Here is a 19,807-nt window from a genome sequence, read left to right on the forward strand (position 1 = left end):
TATTCTTAGTACACGGTCATAAATTACTATCACCTATAAATTTCTTTTTTTCCTCTTTTGCCTGCTTGCATCTTTTCAATTAGCACAGGACTATTATAAAAAATAGAGAGCTGAAGAAGGCTTTATTTTATTATTGGCATTTTCCCCTGCTATTAAATTCTGATTAAACTGTTTTCTTGCTGATTGACTAGTCTATGCTGTCCTTTTGTATTTAATCATCACAGCTGAAATCTTTTCTTTTTCTCTGGCACACCACCAGCAGAATAGGGTCACATAATTTGGCACTCTTTCTGCATGTTCTGATATGATGATACAAATCTGGATGCACATACGCACACACACTGTGGATGACATATACCCATATGTACTCACGACTACGTAATGGAAAAAGATGCATTAGAAAATCAGCAGCCTGGGTGGTATCAGTTGTGATTGTCATGGCAGTTGTTATTAACTCACCGCAAACAGTGTACAAACCCCTCAGCTGTAACTGGTAATTAACTTCTTACTTGTGTCACTTTTATTTTACCTGCCTGCTATGCTATAGGTCCTATGCTGAAGGTCTTTCACTTGAAATATTTTACTATCTAAGCAGATATAGTGTATATCACCATGAATTATTCTTACTGTATCTGACAAAGGTCTTGATGTGCATGTGAAATAGCACTGTTCTCTGTGACACATACACACACAAAGCAACCCAACCAACCAAAAACAAAACCAAAGCAAACAGCTTACAGATTTAAATCCTTTATATAACTGTAAAAACTGGGATTCTTCAAGATTTCATTTTTATATTTTGTGCCATCTTAATCTTTTTTATATTTTAGTTCATTGTGCAGCTGCAATGTAAATACTTGTTTGTTTTTTTTTTTCATTATTAGATATTAAAAACAATCTTCAAACTGAGATTTTTGCTGCATTTTAATCTCATTTGATATATGCAAGGGGATTCTTCAGACTGGGGTGAAAAAAAGTGTGTGTGTTTATGATTTACCTGTGCTCCTGTTAAAGATTGGTAGTATTATAGTATTTATTAAAAGCAAATGCCTGCACATCTCATTGTCTAGGGCACAGTGAGGACAACCTGAATGCCAGCTTTCCTCCGATATCTTAATCTACCAATTGTCACAGTGACACTGTTCCTTTCACAGAATTCAGCTGTCCATTGTACCAAGGGGCGCAAAACCTGACCTTTGGGAGGGACGAGGTTGGGGGAGAAAGCAAGGAATGGCTGTAGAGACTCTGCCATGCCACCCAATTAATGTCATGGGGTCTATGAGCTCATGATGTTAAAGCTTTCTCTCTTCTTCAGGATCACTTCGTTTTCTGGGGAGAGAGATGACGACGCAGATACAGACAGAAACTAGTACAGAATTTGCTGGTGAAATGATTCAAATGAAACAAAACTCATCATGAATCAGTGATGGGTAAAGGGCCTCAAACTGCCTACTTTCTGTGTGTTCAGCATATGTACTTATATTGGTATCTGAATACCTGAAGCTTCATGATTCTGCTTTGTATCTAGAAAGGGGAATTCAGACAATTTAATATTTTTTGCAAAAAAAAGGGAGATGCAATGAAAGATTAGCATCCTTTCCTGCATGGATATTCCTCATCTTTATTAACAACAACAATAAAATGACAAATATGCCAGCAAATTAGCATTTAAGAGCAAATTCATTGTCACAGTCACAGTATCACTATACTGCCTGTTCTATAAGATCTGTGCACAAGTCTGTGTGTGTCTATGTCTCTGTGTGTGTGGTGCATAGCAACAGACTTTGTGCCAACTGAAACATGTTAAATTTAGCTTGCAGTAAATAGCACGTCTAGCTAACATAGCCGGAACCCATCTTGGGAAAAAATCTCCATTGTGCATGAAAATGAAACGTCTGAACAGCTTTAAATCTTCCTGCATATTAACTTTTCTGATTTGGGTTCAGAAATTAAAAATATGCTTTTTAGATATACCTACATCCCAAAGTCAACTTGGTGAGGACTAGTGAAATAAATAAAAATCTAGGAAAAAAATTTGGGTTTTGGGGGGGGGGGGGGGGGTGGTGTTTTTTGTTTGGGTTTTTTTTTGTGTGTGTGGGGTTTTGGTGTTTCTTTCTTCTTCATTTCAGTTTTCCACCTAAGCTAACACCTCCCGCTGTCGCAGAGAGGGGTCGGCATGCGTTTGATTCATGCCTCTGACTTCCACCCGATGAAAGGCGTACAGGCGCGAGGGCTCCGCACGCGGGCGGAGGCGTTGGGGCTGAGGTACCCAACTTTAGGCGCGCTCTTTAGGGGCATCCCGGGGGGCGGTGTGGGGGACAAGACGCCCCCCGAGGCAATGGGGCTGGTCCGAGCGGATAATCCCGGAGGCTGCCGCGGGCGCTGACCCGCGCCCGTCGCCTCCCGACCCGCCTCTGTCCGTGGTGCTGAAGGCTGGCAGCGGCCGCGCGCGAATGGGCGGGGCGCAGCGCGAAGGGGGTGGGAGGGGCGCGCTCCCGCGGGCCACCGCTGCTCGCGCAGGCGCGCCGCCGCCTCGCCGGGTGCGCCGCCCGCCCGTCCGTTGAGTGCGAGGGAGCGCGGGCGAGCGCGTGTGAGGGCAGGGCCGGGCCGGGCCGGGCCGGGCCGGGCGGCGGGCGCGCTCAGACAGCACAGGAACACAGCGGCAGTGCCGCCGCTCCACGGCACGCGGCCACCCCCGTACGCTCCCTCCCCCAACCTTCCCGCTTATTTCCGGAGCCGGGACGAGGACCGGAGCGGCGGCTGTCGGTGGCAGCAGGTTCTGCCGCGCCTGTCTTGCTCCCGCCAGCCGCTCGCTCGGAGGATCTAATTAGCTGACGAGCGCGCCCCGCGGAGGAGAAGGACGACGCGGAAGAGAGGGCTGTTTCCGTGGCTTTGTGGATGCTCTACTTTTCCTGGAAATGCAAAAGATTATGCATATTTCTGTCTTCCTGGCGCCCGTGTTGTGGGGATTGATCTGGGGGGTCAATTCTAACAGCATACAGATCGGTAGGTGCCCGCGTGCCGGCGGAACCCGCTCTCCTCCCGCCGGGATCCCGCTCCGTCGCCTCTCGCTCGGGCATTCCTGTCATGTCCAGCCCTACCGCGGTACCGGCCAGGAGCCCGTCGGCTCCTCTCCCGCTGCCGTGGCCAGCCCTTTGGTCGCTAAATGGATCCGTAGACGGGATCGCTTCGGCCGCGAGTGGAGCCCACTGGTACCCTGGCTGCGGGAGGGGACGCGACCCCCATGCTGCCCGCGTTGCCGGTGCTCCCGCCCGTTGATTCCTATGTGTGTGTGTGTTTCCCTGCAGGGGGGCTGTTCCCGAGGGGCGCCGATCAGGAGTACAGCGCGTTTCGGGTCGGGATGGTTCAGTTTTCCACCTCGGAGTTCAGGCTGACCCCACACATCGACAACCTGGAGGTGGCCAACAGCTTCGCCGTCACCAACGCCTGTGAGTAGCGGGCACCGCCAGCCGCTGCGCACCCTGCTCTCCGCTAGGCATCTTCCTAGTGCCGGCGGGGCCGGGGCGCCTGCGCACGGCGCGGCGGGGGGCAGCCTGTGAGGGGGTCTCTATGTGAGGGGGGTGGGTGCGTGGAGGGAGTGCGGGAGGAGGGCACCGCACCGCCGCCGCGCAGGTGCGGGAGCGCCCGGTCCCCGTCACTCCCGTGTCTCCCCCCCGGTAAACGTGGCGCGGGGTCTCTCTGCTGCTCCCCAGCCCTCGCACAGGTTTAAAATGGTTCCTGCCGCCCCCGCCCGGCAGCTCTTCCCCGCGCCTTACGTAAGGCTGCGCGCCCGCGGCGCTATCCGCAGCGCTCTCCCACCGCCCGCGGAGCCTTCTCATGAAGCAGCGTGAGCAGGGCCGGGGCTCCCTCCCGACAGCAGTGGAGGAGCTGCGGGGTGGTCAGCCATTTTACGCCACGCTCCATCACGCCGCCCTCCCGCCTCCCCCCTTGCCGGGTGCCCGCGATCCCGCAGGGGCCGTCGCCTGCCGGTGGGCTGTGCGAGCGGGCGGCGGGGCTCTGTCCTGCCTCCGCCTCCGGCGAGGCCGGTCCCGGCCGCCCGCGTGCCGCGGGGCTCGGGGCACGTGCGTGGCTCGGGGAGGTGGGGCGGGGCCGCGTTCGTCCCGGCGCGGAGAGCAGAGCGCTCGGGCGGGGGTCCCGCGGTGATGGTGGCCGCCGCTCGGTGGCTGCCCGGTGTTCGGGGTGCGCTGTGACCCTGCAGGAGAGGGGTGGCCGCGGCCGGTCATGCGGAAAGGGGCAGCTGCAACGGGAGCAGCGGGCGTTGCCCGTGCCGGTGATGGGACCTGTGAGAGTGAAGCAGACGTTCCCAGGGCGAGGGGGAGTGCCGCCTTCCGCCGCTGAGGCGCTTGATGTGGAGGAGAGAGCCCGCTCTTGTGCGGGCCCCCCTGCCGTATCCCAGCGCCGCGCTCCCCCGAGGCTTTTCCCCTTCTCTCCTAGGGAGGTGATTTAAGAGACACACTGAATCTGGAGGTTAGCTGTCAGCGGGAGCAATTTCCCTCTATTAGCGACCTTTTTTAATCATTATCGTTTAGCTGCGGTATGGTAGGAGCTGGGGGTGATGATGAGGGGTGTCTTGGCACAGGCACTGGGATAGGTGCAAGAGCTCTACCCAAGAAGCTTTGAGTGGCATGTATGAGGGTAGGAGGGCATAGTATCCATAGCTGAAGTCAGAAAAGAGCATGTAGTCAGCCACAATAAAGGTACTTTGCTAATCTTTGCGAATTGCCTGGGGAATTCTTGTTTTCGTGAGTATTGAGGTTTTGCAGCAATCAGAACTACATGAGATCAGTATTTGCAGTATACGTTCCTGTTGGTCAAGTAAGGGGGGTTGTGTAGAGGTTTAGGTAGCATTCTGTGATACTGACGGGTCTTTCTGTGTTTCTCAATTCTGTGAAGTCAATGAACTTCTCAAAATAAGTTATATAAGGCGCCAGAATTTTTTTCTTTCTACTAATGCTAGAGACAAGTGTAGCGACTTGGTCTTTGAAAAAGTAAAGGTTACGTATTTTTCTCCACCCCCAGCAAGTTTTTCATCAGTATTTGTATGCCTGCATAAGCCTTGTTCTTGAGCTTAGCGCTTTCTTGGAGACACGTGTAGGCTGCAGACTGCAGTGATGGACTTTGAGCAGAAGGGAGCTGTACTCCGTGTTTCCCTTTGTCTGAACCTTGTCCAACGCTTCAATTTCCAAGTGGTTTGAAGAGCACCAAATTAAGATGTGAACACTTAATCACCTCAATCACAGCTGATGGTTTAGTCAAGTTATCTTGTCAATTGGATTTGACTAGTTAAGCATGTGCAAAAAATACCTATAGTATCTCCTTGATTGCCTTCCAAGAAAGGTTTGATTGGAGTTCTGAAGACAAATATTTGCTATATAAGATGCAGAATTTGGCAGGTGATTGCAGAGCACTGCATGCACAAATGGTTAAGGAGGATCCATATTTTTTTGTACCCTTTATGCTTGTTCTCATTTAAAATACAGAAAAATCTCTTTTTCTTGGTTGTTTTTATGTTTTATTTCGTTTTCCCAGAATCGTGTACAAAGAACCTGTCCAAACGCAGCACTATCAACAGTTAATGCAGGTGTAAAATGAGGTCACAGAGATGTACGATAATGTGAAACTGAGAATGCTTCAGGTATTTCACTCCAGCTGATGACTGTCCTTCACAGGAACATGGTGGCAGGCTTATATCGTAGTAGAAGTCATGACCTTTTCCTCCCTAACAATAATAAATACATTGTCTAAAATCGACCACCGGAATGTTCGGGCTTCTGCTTTAAACCCCGACCCATCCCGCGGGAGGTGCGGGCGGTCCCGCCCTGGCGGCCAGCAGGTGGCACCCGGCAGCCACCCGGGGCTCCGCCGCCGCCCCGCTGGGGCTGTGCCCTTGCCCGCGTCCCGCCCCGCGCAGGGAACACAGCCGTCCGGCTCCCTCCGCTTTGAGCGCCGTAGAACTGTGAGGGAATCTTCAAACTTATCATGTCAGCACTTGCGCTAAGTTCGTTCATGAAGCAAACAGTTTTTCAGATGGACAAGTTGTATTGCTGGTACTGCTTTTAAATTACGTTCACTAAACGTCCAGGAAAGAGTGGACTTTGTCATGTACCCCTGAGGGGTGTTTGAAACTCAGCCATTTAAAGGTGACTAGAAGATGGGTGTAGCAGAGGAAGAATGGACACGTTTTAAGTAGGTAGCCTTAATTCACATATATTTATAACAAGTAGTCAGCAGGTTTGTTGGACTGTCGCAAGTCTTGTGCAGAGCTGTCTTGAGATGTCCTCAGCAGTAGCTGTTGGAATATAATTGCAGTTTGACACCTCACAAGTCGGTGTCACTAGGAGGCTGAATGGTTTTGATTGAGAGGTGGTGCGGTCTTTCTTCAGGCTGATGGCACAGTTAAGATAAATGCCTGCTGTGTAGCTACTGTTACATCCTTCAAAAGAAATGGGCTAGCCTTAGCCCTTTTGGGGGATTCTTGGTGATTCAGAGGATTACAGCCTAGGTGGTACAGGCAAATGGTAGCAGAGCTAACAGAACCTTTGGCTTTCAACAGCTGGAGCAAAGGTACAGCACTGCAGATAATTCATAGGGTAGAACTGGAAAGTATCCAAACCACTGGACTTTATTGTCCTTCAGTGCAGTGTAATGGAGCCTAGTCTAATTGGAGAAGTGCTGACCATCAGCAACATCAGATGTTTTTTAAAATAGTTAAATCTGACAAAACAAGGAAAGAGGCAACTGGTGAAGATTAATTTTTTCCTCCAACACAAGCAGGGATAGTGGTATTTTGTACTCACATAGTTTTGCACTGAAAGGATATTGGAGTTACCTAAAGAGATGTTTCCTATGGAGTGCTATAAAATCTCAATAACTGTAACTAGTTTTTCATATAGTAGTTTCAGCACAGAGGTAATATATGCACAATCTTGTGTGTTTAATCCTGCTAGCTCAAGAGCCAGTGTTGAGCTTTTCTGTTTTAAATCAAGTCTTATAGCTCTGCAGGGATCACTGCACCGTGACATTACGACAAGGGGATGCTGATTCATGCATAAACCTTAGATCCTTTCATTATATCTCCAACCAGCAGCTTTGAAAATGTATGAATATTTTGCATGTTGCAACTTGGGAGTCATTGCAAAGGTTTTCCGAGCCATTTTGGAATATAATGCTGTAGATTGCATTCATGAAGAAATAGCATTCAGCATACTGCTGGCAAAATGATTAAAGACTAAGCAAAGAAATATATCATGTAGTGGTAAAGATGGGAGAAATTTACACGTGTTTATTTGAATTAAAATTACTGTGGACCAAGTCTAAATATATTTCACAATGAATGATTAGAACTGATTTTAAAGGGGGAATTTATTAAATGCTTATGTTTCAGTTCATTTGTATTCCTGGACCTTCTCACTTCCTTTTCACTATAAAACATTTCTCGGGCTTGATGAGCAGATGTGAAATAGGTTCTGTACCCCCTTGTATTTAAAATGGACAAGATCAGATGTATGTGTCTTTAGTAAAATGATACAGTAAAGCCAGGATGTAGCCTACAGTAGGAATTCTTGTGCTTTTGCTGGTCTCAAAACATTTCTCCCCTCAAAATAAAGCTCTGGAGCAAATTTTAAACATTCTTCTACTCCTGAGAGTTATTTGTGAAGAAACCTAGGGTATTTTTGTGTGACAGTGCTGTCCCTGCTGAGCATCTTTGCTCCTGGCTAACGGAGTATCTTCACACAGCCATGATCCAGAATGTGGGCAAATAAAAATACAACAGTTTCACTTGACTATTTGACTTTTCAGGTTTTTATTATGTGATTACTACATTAATTTTGTCCATGTATCTAAATAAAATATTACCATGCATCTTTGAATATATTTTACTCTTATAAGTGTTGAAGTGAGTTAAGTTTAATAGCAGGTTTTGGGTAGCATATTAGTGAAGCTCTTAAATCAACCAACATTTTCAGTCTCTTCAACATATTTCTATGTTTATATATGCTTTAAATTTAATATAGAAAGAAGTTGCTATATTTTAATATTTATGCTAATAAAAGCTTTAATTTACACCAGCTTTGATAGGACTATGGACTGCACGTGGCTGTGGATGTACTTCTTGCTTTCATCAGACATACTGTACTATTCAGTGTGTGTTACACACTCTAAACTAAGGTCCATTACATTAAGTGATACTGTTACTACCAATTTCATTAGGGTTTTTTATCAAGTTTCTCATGATAAAATATTTTTGAGAATTAAGACCTGTTTAACAGATAAATAAGTCTTTTTGAACAGCAGATAATTACTTGGAAAGTATATAGTAATGGAACATGTTAGTTTGAAAATGCATTAAACAGGTGAAGACTATTCTATTAACATTAGGTAGAAAATTATGATAATCACTATAATTAATTTATCAGGCATCTCCGGTGAAAACATGATTAAATTGTAAAAAATAATATTTGCTCAAGGAAAATACAATTTTAAATTAATAATTCTCTAATATGTGCTGGTAGGACTAATTTTTAGGAAACTAAAGGAGGAAATAACCTAGGGTAAAACATGGTCTAGTGTGAGGTATCCCTGCCCATGGCAGCGGGGTTGGAACTAGATGATCTTAAGGTCCTTTCCTGCCCTAACTATTCTATGTGTGTATACACACATGTGTATATATACATGTACATACATGCTTACTTATATAATCAACAATAGTTTATTTTGAATGTCACATAAATAAAAAGCAGGACACTGGTTAAGCCCTACAATTAATTTTCTGAACAGGATTATCTCAAAGCTCTTACTATTAAGCTAATTTATCACTTACTTAAAGTCAGTGTTTCATCCCTGTGAGAGTGCATGAATTACTAGGGTTTTTTTTTATATTAATGGTTCATGCTCATATTCTGGAATCAGCATCAGTGCAACTAAAGCTAAGGAATATGAGGTCAGACTGAAAAAACACTAATTGAGTAGGTAAAAAAATATTAGTTGTATATATCCAAATATATATAAATATATGAATGGGCTTATAATATGATAGTTGACTAGAACATTAATGTCTGGCATGAACAAGATTTTTCTGTTATTCTGTAATTGCTCATTGTATTTATGAGCATGAGAGCATGATTACCGTGGTATCTGCTTTTAGAAGACAGTGGACAAGCGGTTAATTCCTTTTGCCATTGAGCTTTCTGAAAAGGTATACAGCAAAAGTCTGCATGTTTTTGCACAAAATAGGAAGGTTTGTGGAGCACATTATTATTTTGTCTTGAAACCTTAAGGTTTTATTTTAATAAGTTCATTAAAAATATCTGCATTGACTACAAGCACCTGTTAGAGGTAACCTTGTTAAAACTAAACAGGGGCTTTCTTTTAAATGAGTAAGTCATTCCAGTGTGAGAATTATTCATCACAGAGTAAGTTGTAATGAATTCTGTAAGGATATACAATAAGGAGTGAACAAAAGCATCAGACAAACATAGTGAATCCATATTGTAAAACAGCTCAACAGTAAGGCGTAAAAGCAGGTTTTAAATAACGTGTTGAACAAATTCATATTGGATCTTCTAAAATCAATAACTGTGCTTAGAATACTGCTATTGTATTTATTTACGTGCAGTTAGAGTGGTATAGATGTCCTTTAAAATACTGTTTACTTTATCTGTCTCTATCTGGGCCCACCATAGAACAGTTTTTACTTTCTAGAGCACCACTGTCTTGCCCATTTGTTTAACAATTGTTCTATGACAGATCTTTGATTTTACTTTTTTCTATGAGAAAAGTTCTCAAGTGAGTTAGTTTATGTGGAAATTACTTTTTCCTCCTGAAGTTCCCATTTGAGCAATTAGTATAGAGAGTTAACGCTTCTGTCCTGAATCTCATTTAATGTGCAGACACTTAATGTATTGGCTGGTTGTTTTATGAGAGTGTAAACAAAATAAGTAATTACAAGGCACAGGCATTCATTGTGATTCTGTGGTGAGGTGTGGTTCAGCTCTAGCTACTACTGTCTCCCACCACCTGCTCCCAAATTTGACTCACATAAATGAGCAGGATTTTTTTTGAGGGCTGGAATGTTACATTCAGTTCAACTAAATGTGACAGAACAAAGCACAAGAAATGTCTGAAATGTCTTATTTCAACTCTAATCTACTATTTAATTTTTTAACAGAGGAAGGATATTCAGCTCTATATTCATTGAATCTGTATGTAATTGCTTTGTATGTTTGAGGTGCTGGGTCTGTAACTGAATTACCAACCACTTCAGCTAGCCCACGAATGACTTACTGGGCTTTGTTGGACATGGAAATAATGTCTTCATTACTTCACTATGGAAGGTAAACGTGCTTGTATTTCCTAAAAAGAAAGTGAGCGTTGCCAGATGTGTTTTAAAATAGACATTTTTTTTTTCCCAAATGTTTCTTCTAATGAACAAGAATAGGACAAAATTCTCTAAAATGCTCATATTGGCCCTGACTCTTAAGATATTAAGATATTACTAGTAGAAGAGTTTCAAAGCTTAGTAAGGGACAGTGACTAACTATATGAAATGTTCAAGGTAGCATCACAAGAATGTGTTCCTATATCTGTCTCATCTGTTCAGTTTAATTTTACTTTCAGGTAGCCAATATTACATTGATTTGATGCTGCAGTGCTTAGGGCTGTCATACCACTACAATTTATTCTCCTTATAAATGTGTTTAAAAGTTTAAAAACTTGATGGGGTGGAAGAAATGCCTGTGTTTATTGCAAATGGTGTGAACTGATTTTCTATCACACACTTAGATTCTGTTGGTTTTAATTTTCAAAGCACTAGGTAGGATGGATAATTTAAACAACAGTCTGTTAGGTAATGTGGAGATTTTCTCATAATCTACAAGGAGAAGACTGCTTTCAGAGCTCATGTCAGCAACAGGGCTGCAGAGCTCAACTGAATTGCAGCTGCTTTGCAGTCTGGAGAAAGGATTTGTTTTCTTTTCTTTGGTTTCCTGCCTCTTATGAATGTATTTGATGTTTCTAGGACTCTGGTCTATATCCATAAAATGAAAAGGCTAATGTGGTTTGCCATTCCGTGTAATGTGGATCTAAAATATTTAAATGTGTTGTGTTCCCTTGTATATGTGTAAACTATCTGAGAATGTCCGCAAATGTATGCTAATGAAATAGACTGTGCAGCTCTGAGCAAGTCAGAGTAATTTGTTCAATAATCTTATAAATCTTTGAAATTGAGGAGCTTGCTCAAAATGTTCCTCCCTGATACTAGTTACAAGTCGGGTTTTGACAAAATGTCTTCCAAGCCAAAATGCTGATTAATTTTTGGTTTTTTTCTGCTTTTTTTTTTTCCACATATGAATTTTTCCACAAATTCTATAACACTTTAATACTACAGTCTCAGCAGGGGTTCTTCATACGAATGTGGGATCCTGCAAGCAGTGAAACTTGTCTGTGTGACTGTATCTTGTGCAGATGCATTGAACTGTTAACAGGGAGTTTACTTCAGGTGTAATACTTGAAAACCAGGGTAAATAATTTGCATAACTAGTGCATACCAAGCTCATGTTTCTATAAGCTACAGCAATGTCAGTTATAGCAGAAGCAGGATTGATCCACACTGGAATTACAGTGAGTGGTTAGAAGAATCATCCAGGATTTAACACAGTTATTTTATATTTTATCCATGTTAGGCAGAGGACCTGAATTTAACCCTTGGTCCTTCACTTCCCAGCTGAATGTCCTTATTGCTGGGTTGTTTTTATTTTGACTTCAGTCTCCCTCTCTGTCTGCAACTCTGCTTCATTCTTCCTGCCTCAATTAATTTTTGGTGAAAAGAACATCTCAGTAATTGTACTTTTGTACTGATGCAGGAAGGGTGAAAGTAACTTAGTAACTTAGGTTTTGGGAGCAGGAAGACAGTGTCTTACCCTTTGTTGTTACTATGATGAAGCATAGAGGGGAAAATGACAATGTTAGGAAAATTCAGTTATAGTAATTGAGTTGTTTAGGCAACACATTAATTGGACAGTTTCATACAAAGCTTTAAAGTTTTGAAGACATTTTAAATGAACACCTGGAAACATGATCATATAATTTTATTATATTTAAATACTAAATGGGTTCCAGGGATCAGGAAATAGATGAGAATATGAGTCACTGCACATCTGAAATTGCAGTGTGGTTTTAATTTCACTCACAGCCTTTCATCTGCCCCATCTTAAAGTGCTTTCATTTGGTGAGAGTGGGTCATGCTGAAATTCCGAAAAGTCATGACTGAAAAGTCTTTCACTTCTTTTACTGACTAATGGGATTAGTTCATGTATCCAGCAACCTGATCCTGTAATATGGGACTGCAGAGTAATAAGGCCAGGATATTTTCGCTCAGTCAAATAAGCGGTCAAGCTTTCACTGATGGTAGTAGGAACGCAAACAGGTCCAAAATTCATGTTATTTCTTTTTCCGTAAGAGTGTAGAAGACTTTATTGTACATGGTCATATATGAACCCATTTTAAATTTAAGTTTCACACCTTTCTTAAGTGCTTTGTCAAGGTTCAAAATGGAAGCCTTAGAAAAATTATTAGACCATTTCAATTCAGTATAAATATGTAAATAGAACTGTTAGTTAAAAAAAGAAAGTTTTGGCCTGTATTTGTGCAGGTGAAGAGGAAAACCAATGCTTGCTCTCCTCCTTTGTTTGCTTTTCACAGAATCACAGAAAGGTTAGGATTGGAAAGGACCTTAAGATCATCTTGTTCTAACCCCCTACCATGGACAGGGATGCCTCACACCGGACCATGTCCCCCAAGGCTCTGTCCAACCTGGCCTTGAACTGCCAGGGATGGAGCATTCACAACTTCTTTGGGCAACCTGTTCCAGTGCCTCACCACCCTCACAGTAAAGAACTTCTTCCTTGTATCTAACCTGAACTTCCCCTGTGCATGTGTTTCTAGCTTTATCTTCCGTGCCAGGAACTTTCAGTATTCAATTTTTGCAGTATTTAGTTTTCATGTGCTACATCTTGTGTATGTGGCAGCACATAGAAGCCATTTCTGAAAATACCAGCTGCCTTAAAAAACAGATGTATTAGGAAAAAAGTTAACTTGGTGTGTTTTTCTCTTCATATAGTTGTTATAGTTCAACAATGTAGATTTAATTCTTTCTTTTCATGTTTCATGTTTTTTTTCCTTCCTTACTTTTTCTGTCCAAATAGTGCTTAAAATGGTTCTTCAAAACAAGAGTTGCTACTATTCAGTTACTAAAAAGACTGCAAAAGTAATTGTTCCAGTTATTTAATTTTGACACATTGGTGTTTCTGTAGCAAAAAAAATTGTGCTTTAAAATTGTCTTGTTTACTAAGTGTCTTTTGAAGCTTCCTGTGGGAAGTTAGCAGTGATTGTAGGAACATGGTTAACCTAGTTGTATCACTACAGATTGTTCACCAACCTTAAGCTTAATTTTACGCCAAAGATTTAAGTGTACTTGCTTTTAATATGATTTTCACCATTAAGAAATTATCTGTGTTTATTTTGTTGTAAGCTTCCTTTTCCTCCTTTCATCTCTGCCAACCAGCTAAGTATACTGAAAGTATCTGTTCCAGGATCCCTAATCCATTTCATGAGAAGTGACTTACGCTTTCCAGGTTCAGGTTTGCTCAGTGGCTGATTTTGTTTAGGATACCTATCTGTTGGGTGATAGTGACATTAGTGGTAGATGTAAAGTGGTTTTTCTTGTTGTTGTTTGCTTGTTTGGCTTTCAGGCCTGGCCCCAAAGGGATTTGGGTTCTATGGTGTGTAACACTGTCATGTGTACCAACTGGAAACTTAAAAGAATCCAGGAATGGAACAAGGATAGAGACATTGGTATTACCCAGACTGAGTGGTGAGAATGCTTAACAATGAAATTATCTCTGGCCACAGATAGCACATAATGGAAAGGACATTGTCAGCCTAAATGACAGAAAACTGCTATTTAGAAGCTTCTAACTGAAACAGTCAGACTAAAACTGTTCATCTCCCTTTTCGGGTGACTGACCACAGTTCTGAGGCAAAGGAAGTGGGATTAATGGCTAGAAGCTACTTTTTCAGCTGTTGTGGGTTTAAATGTTTTAGTTGTATGGTGCTCTGGGTGTTGCAGTCATCCCAGTGATGTAGAAAGAATTCAGAATCTGGGAGCTCAGAGAATGATTGAAAAGATTCTTTATGGAACACAGCTGGATTCAGGGCAAGAAGGCTATTGTCTTTTACACATGAAAACAGAAGCATTTATACTATCAGGTCTCCTTTTCTGTGGGATGCATTAACCTCAAGGTTTCACATTAGATTGTAGTTCTTCATCTTTGTTTGTACTAGTAGACGTGTATTTTTGAACCTGATATTGTAACAGAAAATACATCTCTTTCCCTCTCTTAGGAGGGATTGAAGTATGGGGTTTTTTTTAATGGCTTAATTATTATCCTGGAGTTCCAGTCTGTATTCTATGCTGTATGTTTTAGGAGGTAAAAGTTAACCCTATTTGTATTTTAAGCTTCAAGGGCCATGAGCAACAGGATACTTACTGTTCCCATGGGTCTAGTTGCTTCACTGTTTCTAGATTAAATTCAGGATAGGGAATTTAATCTGTAGAGTTCTGTGTATGTTCAGTTCTGGTTATGTGGATAGAGATTTCTTCTTGTTTAACTGTTATGGCAGCTGCATTTAGGGATACTTAAGCTAATAGGCACTAGGTTTAAAGATTAGCATGTTGTTGACAGGATGTTTTCTGTGAAAGATGCCCAATTTTCTATGTGCTTTTCATGATCTGTCAGACAATCTGTTCCATCTAAAGTGTTTGTTGAAGGAGCTGATTGGAAAATGAGACGAGGAACTGTTTTTCAGAATGGTATTTTCCTTTTGGTTATCAGATAAAATAAGATTAGCTTGTTTATTTCTGTAATATCTTCATTCAGGAAGTGATTGATTCGTATCATGGTCCATTTCTATGAAGGGGAAAGTAGGAGATGGCAATAAAACACTTGAGTTGTTTCCTTCCCTCCTCCTCCACCCTCCCATTCTTCCTCCCCCCCAGTTTTTCTGGATTACTGAGCAGAAAGAATGGAAGTTCCATTTAGGGTGAAGTGCATAAGAAACATGCGTTCTTATCACCCTTTAGAAGCACATAACATGTGCTATATAGTGTGCTGTTTTTTTAATTTCCTATGTGGAAACAGGAAGCAAACTTATATGGGAAACCTTGCTTATTACAAACAAAACAGTATTGTCAAGATCTGGATTAATCATATATGGTGTGAAAAAGTGAACAGTTTAAAGCTGGAAGCCCGAATAATAGAATGAATAACTGTAGTGATATGCTGTTGAATATCAAATGAGGGCATCAAGAGAAAAAATGAACAGAACAACCTTTTTCTGATGTGCCGGTACCTTTTTACAGGCAGTGAAATAACTGATCACAGAATCTTATGCAGCCCTCAGGAATAGGCTTACTAGATTCTTCTTCAAAATCTCTATTCAGCTGATGTAACTCATTCTGACAGCCTCTGTAGGGCTGAATCCTGAAAGGTCCAAGGTACTCAGTGTGCCAGCAACAGTTATCTAGAATTGCAGAAGTTCATCAGGGCTGTGATTCAGAACTTGTGCTAGCCTTCCCTGTGCATTTGATTACCTCTCATTCTATTTTAGCTTGTCCACGTAATTATGAAAACCAAAATATACAGAAAACATTTGGAGTTTTAAATTAAGACTAAGCATGACAGCAGGTTCACACATGGCTGAGATAAATGGTGAGTTTTCTGTTACTAAAATTACTGTGGCTGATGACAGGTAGAGGCTGTAATTCTAACCCTGTGGTGATATTGACTGGGTACCAGTGCACCCTACCATTCTTTCCTTTTTGTGTGTCTGGATTTCCTTGCCATGCAGAAGGTTGGTTTTGGAGGGACAGTCAGTGCTGTCTCACACCCCATGCCCCATTCCCCCCCCCCCCCCCCCCCCCAAAATGTCAGATGATTTGAAAGCGTGCCTTAATAAAGAGAAGTCTTGTTGAGCAGACTAGGCTAGAGTGAAGGTCTGCATATACACCCCTTTAAAATTATTGAATGACACAGTGAATGTCATGGGAGTTTTCTTTTTGAAGAAATAGTTAATCACATCCAGTTGTAATTCATAGTAAGCTGGAGTTCTATTTCTAAAAGAAATAATTTCTATTATCAGTATTGTAGTTGAGTTTTCTGATAAAATGGTAGGTAGCTGTTACTGATTTCTCTGAAAATATAACACCTTGATGGATTTCTTTCAGTGTTTTAAGTTCTTGTCACCAGCTGTTTGACAACAAGTGAAACAAACTAAGATGTCTCTCTTCAAAAAATACGCATTTGTATCATCTTGTGGTCATGATAATCTACCAGACTTTTAAGACTCAGGCAACACACAGAGCTGAGAATGGTTATTTGGTCACTCTTTGTGCATTGTCTAGAAAATACACGCAAGAAGGATTTTTTTTCCTCCCCCTTTCTCAGTGACAGTTGAAGCTCATGATGTAGTGGTTTGTTATTTTTCTCTTTTTTTAATTTCTAATTTCATGTTCTGCAACTTGGAAGACAGAATGCTCATTCACCAGAACCTTAACTTGCAGTCTGCTGGTTTGTAACTGAAAGACTAAAAACTAGATTATAGCACTTGAGAAGAAAGCTCTTCTCTTTAGCATGACCTCAGGCTTCCTTCTAGTAGGCAGAGGTTACAAGTGATTGGGTCATAAAGGTAGAGACATATGTCAGTTTAAAAAATTTAGTAAATGTGCGTGTGTAATATGAAGGGATTGAGGAGATTTGTTAAAACTAACCTTGCAAGTCATCCAAAATAGAAGTTGGTTTTAAAAGTGTAAGAATAAGGCAAACAATTAAACTGGAAAATATTTGTTTTTTTTTTTCAATAGCATATAAAAAAATGATGTTAGAATGTGTGATGGCAGTTAAACAATTCATAGTGACTGGATGTAGTATAAAGTTTTTATGAATAATCATTTAGGATTATCTGATTAGCATGAATGATTTCACCTTTAAATAAACTTTCTAACTACTTTGCAACTTGCAAGTAGTCTTCTCTGGCTGACGGTAATGCCTTTGAATGTCCTATCACCTAGCAGGCCTATATCCTTAGTTACTCCAGCTATACTAGCACTAAGGACTTTGGTCTATGCTGGTTATCCACATCCAGTGTCCAGGTGTGGGTTTAGGGAGGGTGCAGGCCAGGACCTGTTTGCATTAGGCAGTCTGGGGCTGGCCACCTTGGTTTTAAAGGAAGAGTGGCTGGTTGGTTGAGTGCAAGTTGCACAGCCAGTGGCAGTGGGAATGGAGAATGCATAGGGGCTCATCTTGTTTGCTGTGTCACTGTTGTGTTTGCTATTTTGGGACATCAGGGATTTGCCTGGCATATCCTAGGTAACTTCAAATCCTCCTGTTTTATCTCCTGCTCCTGTGATTTTGCATACCCATCTTCTAGAACAGATGATCTGTCAGAAGTACATCGTAGGCAGGAGTGAATGGGGGCATGTGTCAAGTGTGTGTCACTTTGGAACTATTTTTTACGTAGCAGAACCAGGGGGGCAAGCCTAGTCAGAATGACAGAATTAAGGACAGGTTTGAGTTCACACCAACATTCGAGATTTCCTGCCATCTACACCAGGAATTACAAATACAGGGAGGTGTCAGAAGTGTCTCTTTGACCATTCTCCTTGTATGACTTGGATTTTGCTCTGGAATATGTGATAAAGGGAACCAGTATGCTTCTACATGCATTCTACATTTCGGCAATGCAAAAGGTGACTTCCCTTGTGCAAACAAAGATACTTACAAAATATAAAGCAAATTTTATTGACTTGTGTTCACAGTTAGCTTAATAGAAAAAAAAATCTCCAGAGAAACACATAACATTGCTTTCCTAGCAACATCCCCAAATCTTTTATTTTTCTGGCTGCAATGTTTTGTGGTTTCATGTTGCATTAATTCTCACTTTTGCAAGTTTCTAAATGAACTCACCAAAATGAAGGGGGGAGGGGGGAGAAGTTGCAGTGCTATCAAGAAAACGCCATTCACTTTTCTCACAAAAGGTTGTGGATGTATCCTTCAGGGGAACTGTGTGCAGCTTTTTGTATGCTTTTCTGGAATTTTTATTAATATTAACTTCTAGCAGTGCGTTAGAGTGGCATTGCAAACCCTATAGCCTGTTTCAGATGCACATGCTGCCAAGTTGAATCCGTGTAGAAATTATAGACATGGTATTTTTTTTGGAGAACAATTCATTGCTATTTTAAGAGCATTCCTCTCTTTGCTTTGCTATGTTTCACCTTGTGTAGCATTAACAGAAGCATAATGTTTGATACAAGAAATCAATTGTTTTACTGGGTCTAATTAAGTTGTGAATGTGAACAGCAGTGTTTATGTTATTTTGAAGATCTGTTTTACCTGTCACAGTGGTGTGCAGTTGTAGTCTGGGATTTGATATTTCCCCTCAAGAAGAAACATAAATTGTTTGGAAGAATGGCTTTTTGATACCAAGCTGTAGTTCAAGGGCTTTCTAGTATCAGCTAGTCCTACATTTACAGTAATGTTTGGTAGGATTTAAGGCCTTGCAATTCTCTGAAAACAGACCCTTTTTTCAATCCGTAGGCTAGTATTCCACTAGGCTTTAAAAATGAGCTGATCTTTGAAGTGGACTTGTCTTCAAGCCTCAGCAATTCTGGGGGTGAGAGAGAGTGGGTTTTTGGGGGGTTAGGATTTTTGTGTGTTTGTTTTTTGGGGCATTTTTTTGTGCAGTTTTTCCTTTTAAATTATTTACTGCAAGGATTAGTTCACCTTATGCTCAAATTGAACAAAGGATATATGCTCTGAATAAAATGTATGGTCTAAGTATTAATCTTTAGGGAAGAACAATGGAAAGTGAAACACTTCTGCCAGTCAATTTGCAGCATAGCATGAAACAGTCAGTTACAAAGGTGAAGTTATAAATCATATATATAATCATCTAACATAACTCACATCATTACAACTCATACCATTATAAGTCAGTGTACGTAAGACTTGCAATCTGATTGTAAAGCAGAGCATTTTCTGCAGTTCTGGTATTTGTTTCAGGTTATTTCCACTTCCTCAAGGGTGTCATACACTAGTGACAAGGGAAGTGTTGAAGATGATGAGAGGCTGTTAAGAGTACTTGGGATATTATGCTTCAACTGGTCTGCATCTGTCAGTAGTTTTGAGGGATTTGAACTACAGAGATGTTTTGTCTGATACTTTTTGTATCAGACTGCTGTAAGATATGAGAGTGATAATTTGAGGCTTTTTCTGTTCAGTGTTCCAAAAGCCTGTAAGTACTTCTGTATTTATAAGCAGGTATTAAGAGCGATCGTTGTATGTTTGGTAACTGTGCAAACAGTTTCATGGTAGAACCCTTCAATTAACTGTAAATAACTAGTTTGTACTGCAGAGTATTTATAATGCGTTTATATCTGCATTTGTTTGCATTACGTTCATGTTTGGGTGTCCCTGGAGGTATTGCAGTTTTATTGTATTAGACAATGCATAGCAGTAAGTGCCAGTCCTTGGCCCCAGAAGCTCAGAACTGAAGTATGCAAGGGAGACAGAAGAACTTTCTTCCTCTTTTCACATGTAGTGCAAAAGAGGGGTGGAGAGAGATTAAATTATTTACTCAAGGTCATAATGAATGTCTACAGCAGAGCTGGAAATTACTCTAGATTTCCTGAGGGCTGATGAGAAGCAAATATTCTGTTTGACAGGAAAAAAAT

At 41.5% G+C, this 19,807-nt stretch overlaps 1 protein-coding gene across 4 annotated transcripts in view; it reads left to right on the plus strand.

Annotated features, from left to right (window-relative positions):
• The first annotated feature begins 2,535 nt into the window (after window positions 1–2,535).
• The window catches only part of GRIA2 (glutamate ionotropic receptor AMPA type subunit 2), a 93,711-nt gene continuing 76,439 nt past the window's right edge, over window positions 2,536–19,807 (plus strand). For 2 of the 4 annotated variants that reach the window (XM_062608124.1, XM_062608045.1), the window contains exons 1-2: window positions 2,538–3,006; window positions 3,309–3,449. In XM_062608124.1, coding sequence (XP_062464108.1) covers window positions 2,919–3,006; window positions 3,309–3,449 — 229 coding nt within the window. In that variant the 5' untranslated portion in view covers window positions 2,538–2,918. Of the gene's footprint in view, window positions 3,007–3,308; window positions 3,450–19,807 lie in introns of all 4 variants that reach the window. The other 2 variants (XM_062608245.1, XR_009962738.1) reach the window with 2 other exon arrangements.

This window comes from Pezoporus occidentalis, unplaced genomic scaffold (assembly GCF_034315485.1).
Source record: "Pezoporus occidentalis ecotype Australia unplaced genomic scaffold, CSIRO_AGI_Poc_V1 ctg1, whole genome shotgun sequence".
NCBI lineage: Eukaryota > Metazoa > Chordata > Aves > Psittaciformes > Psittacidae > Pezoporus > Pezoporus occidentalis.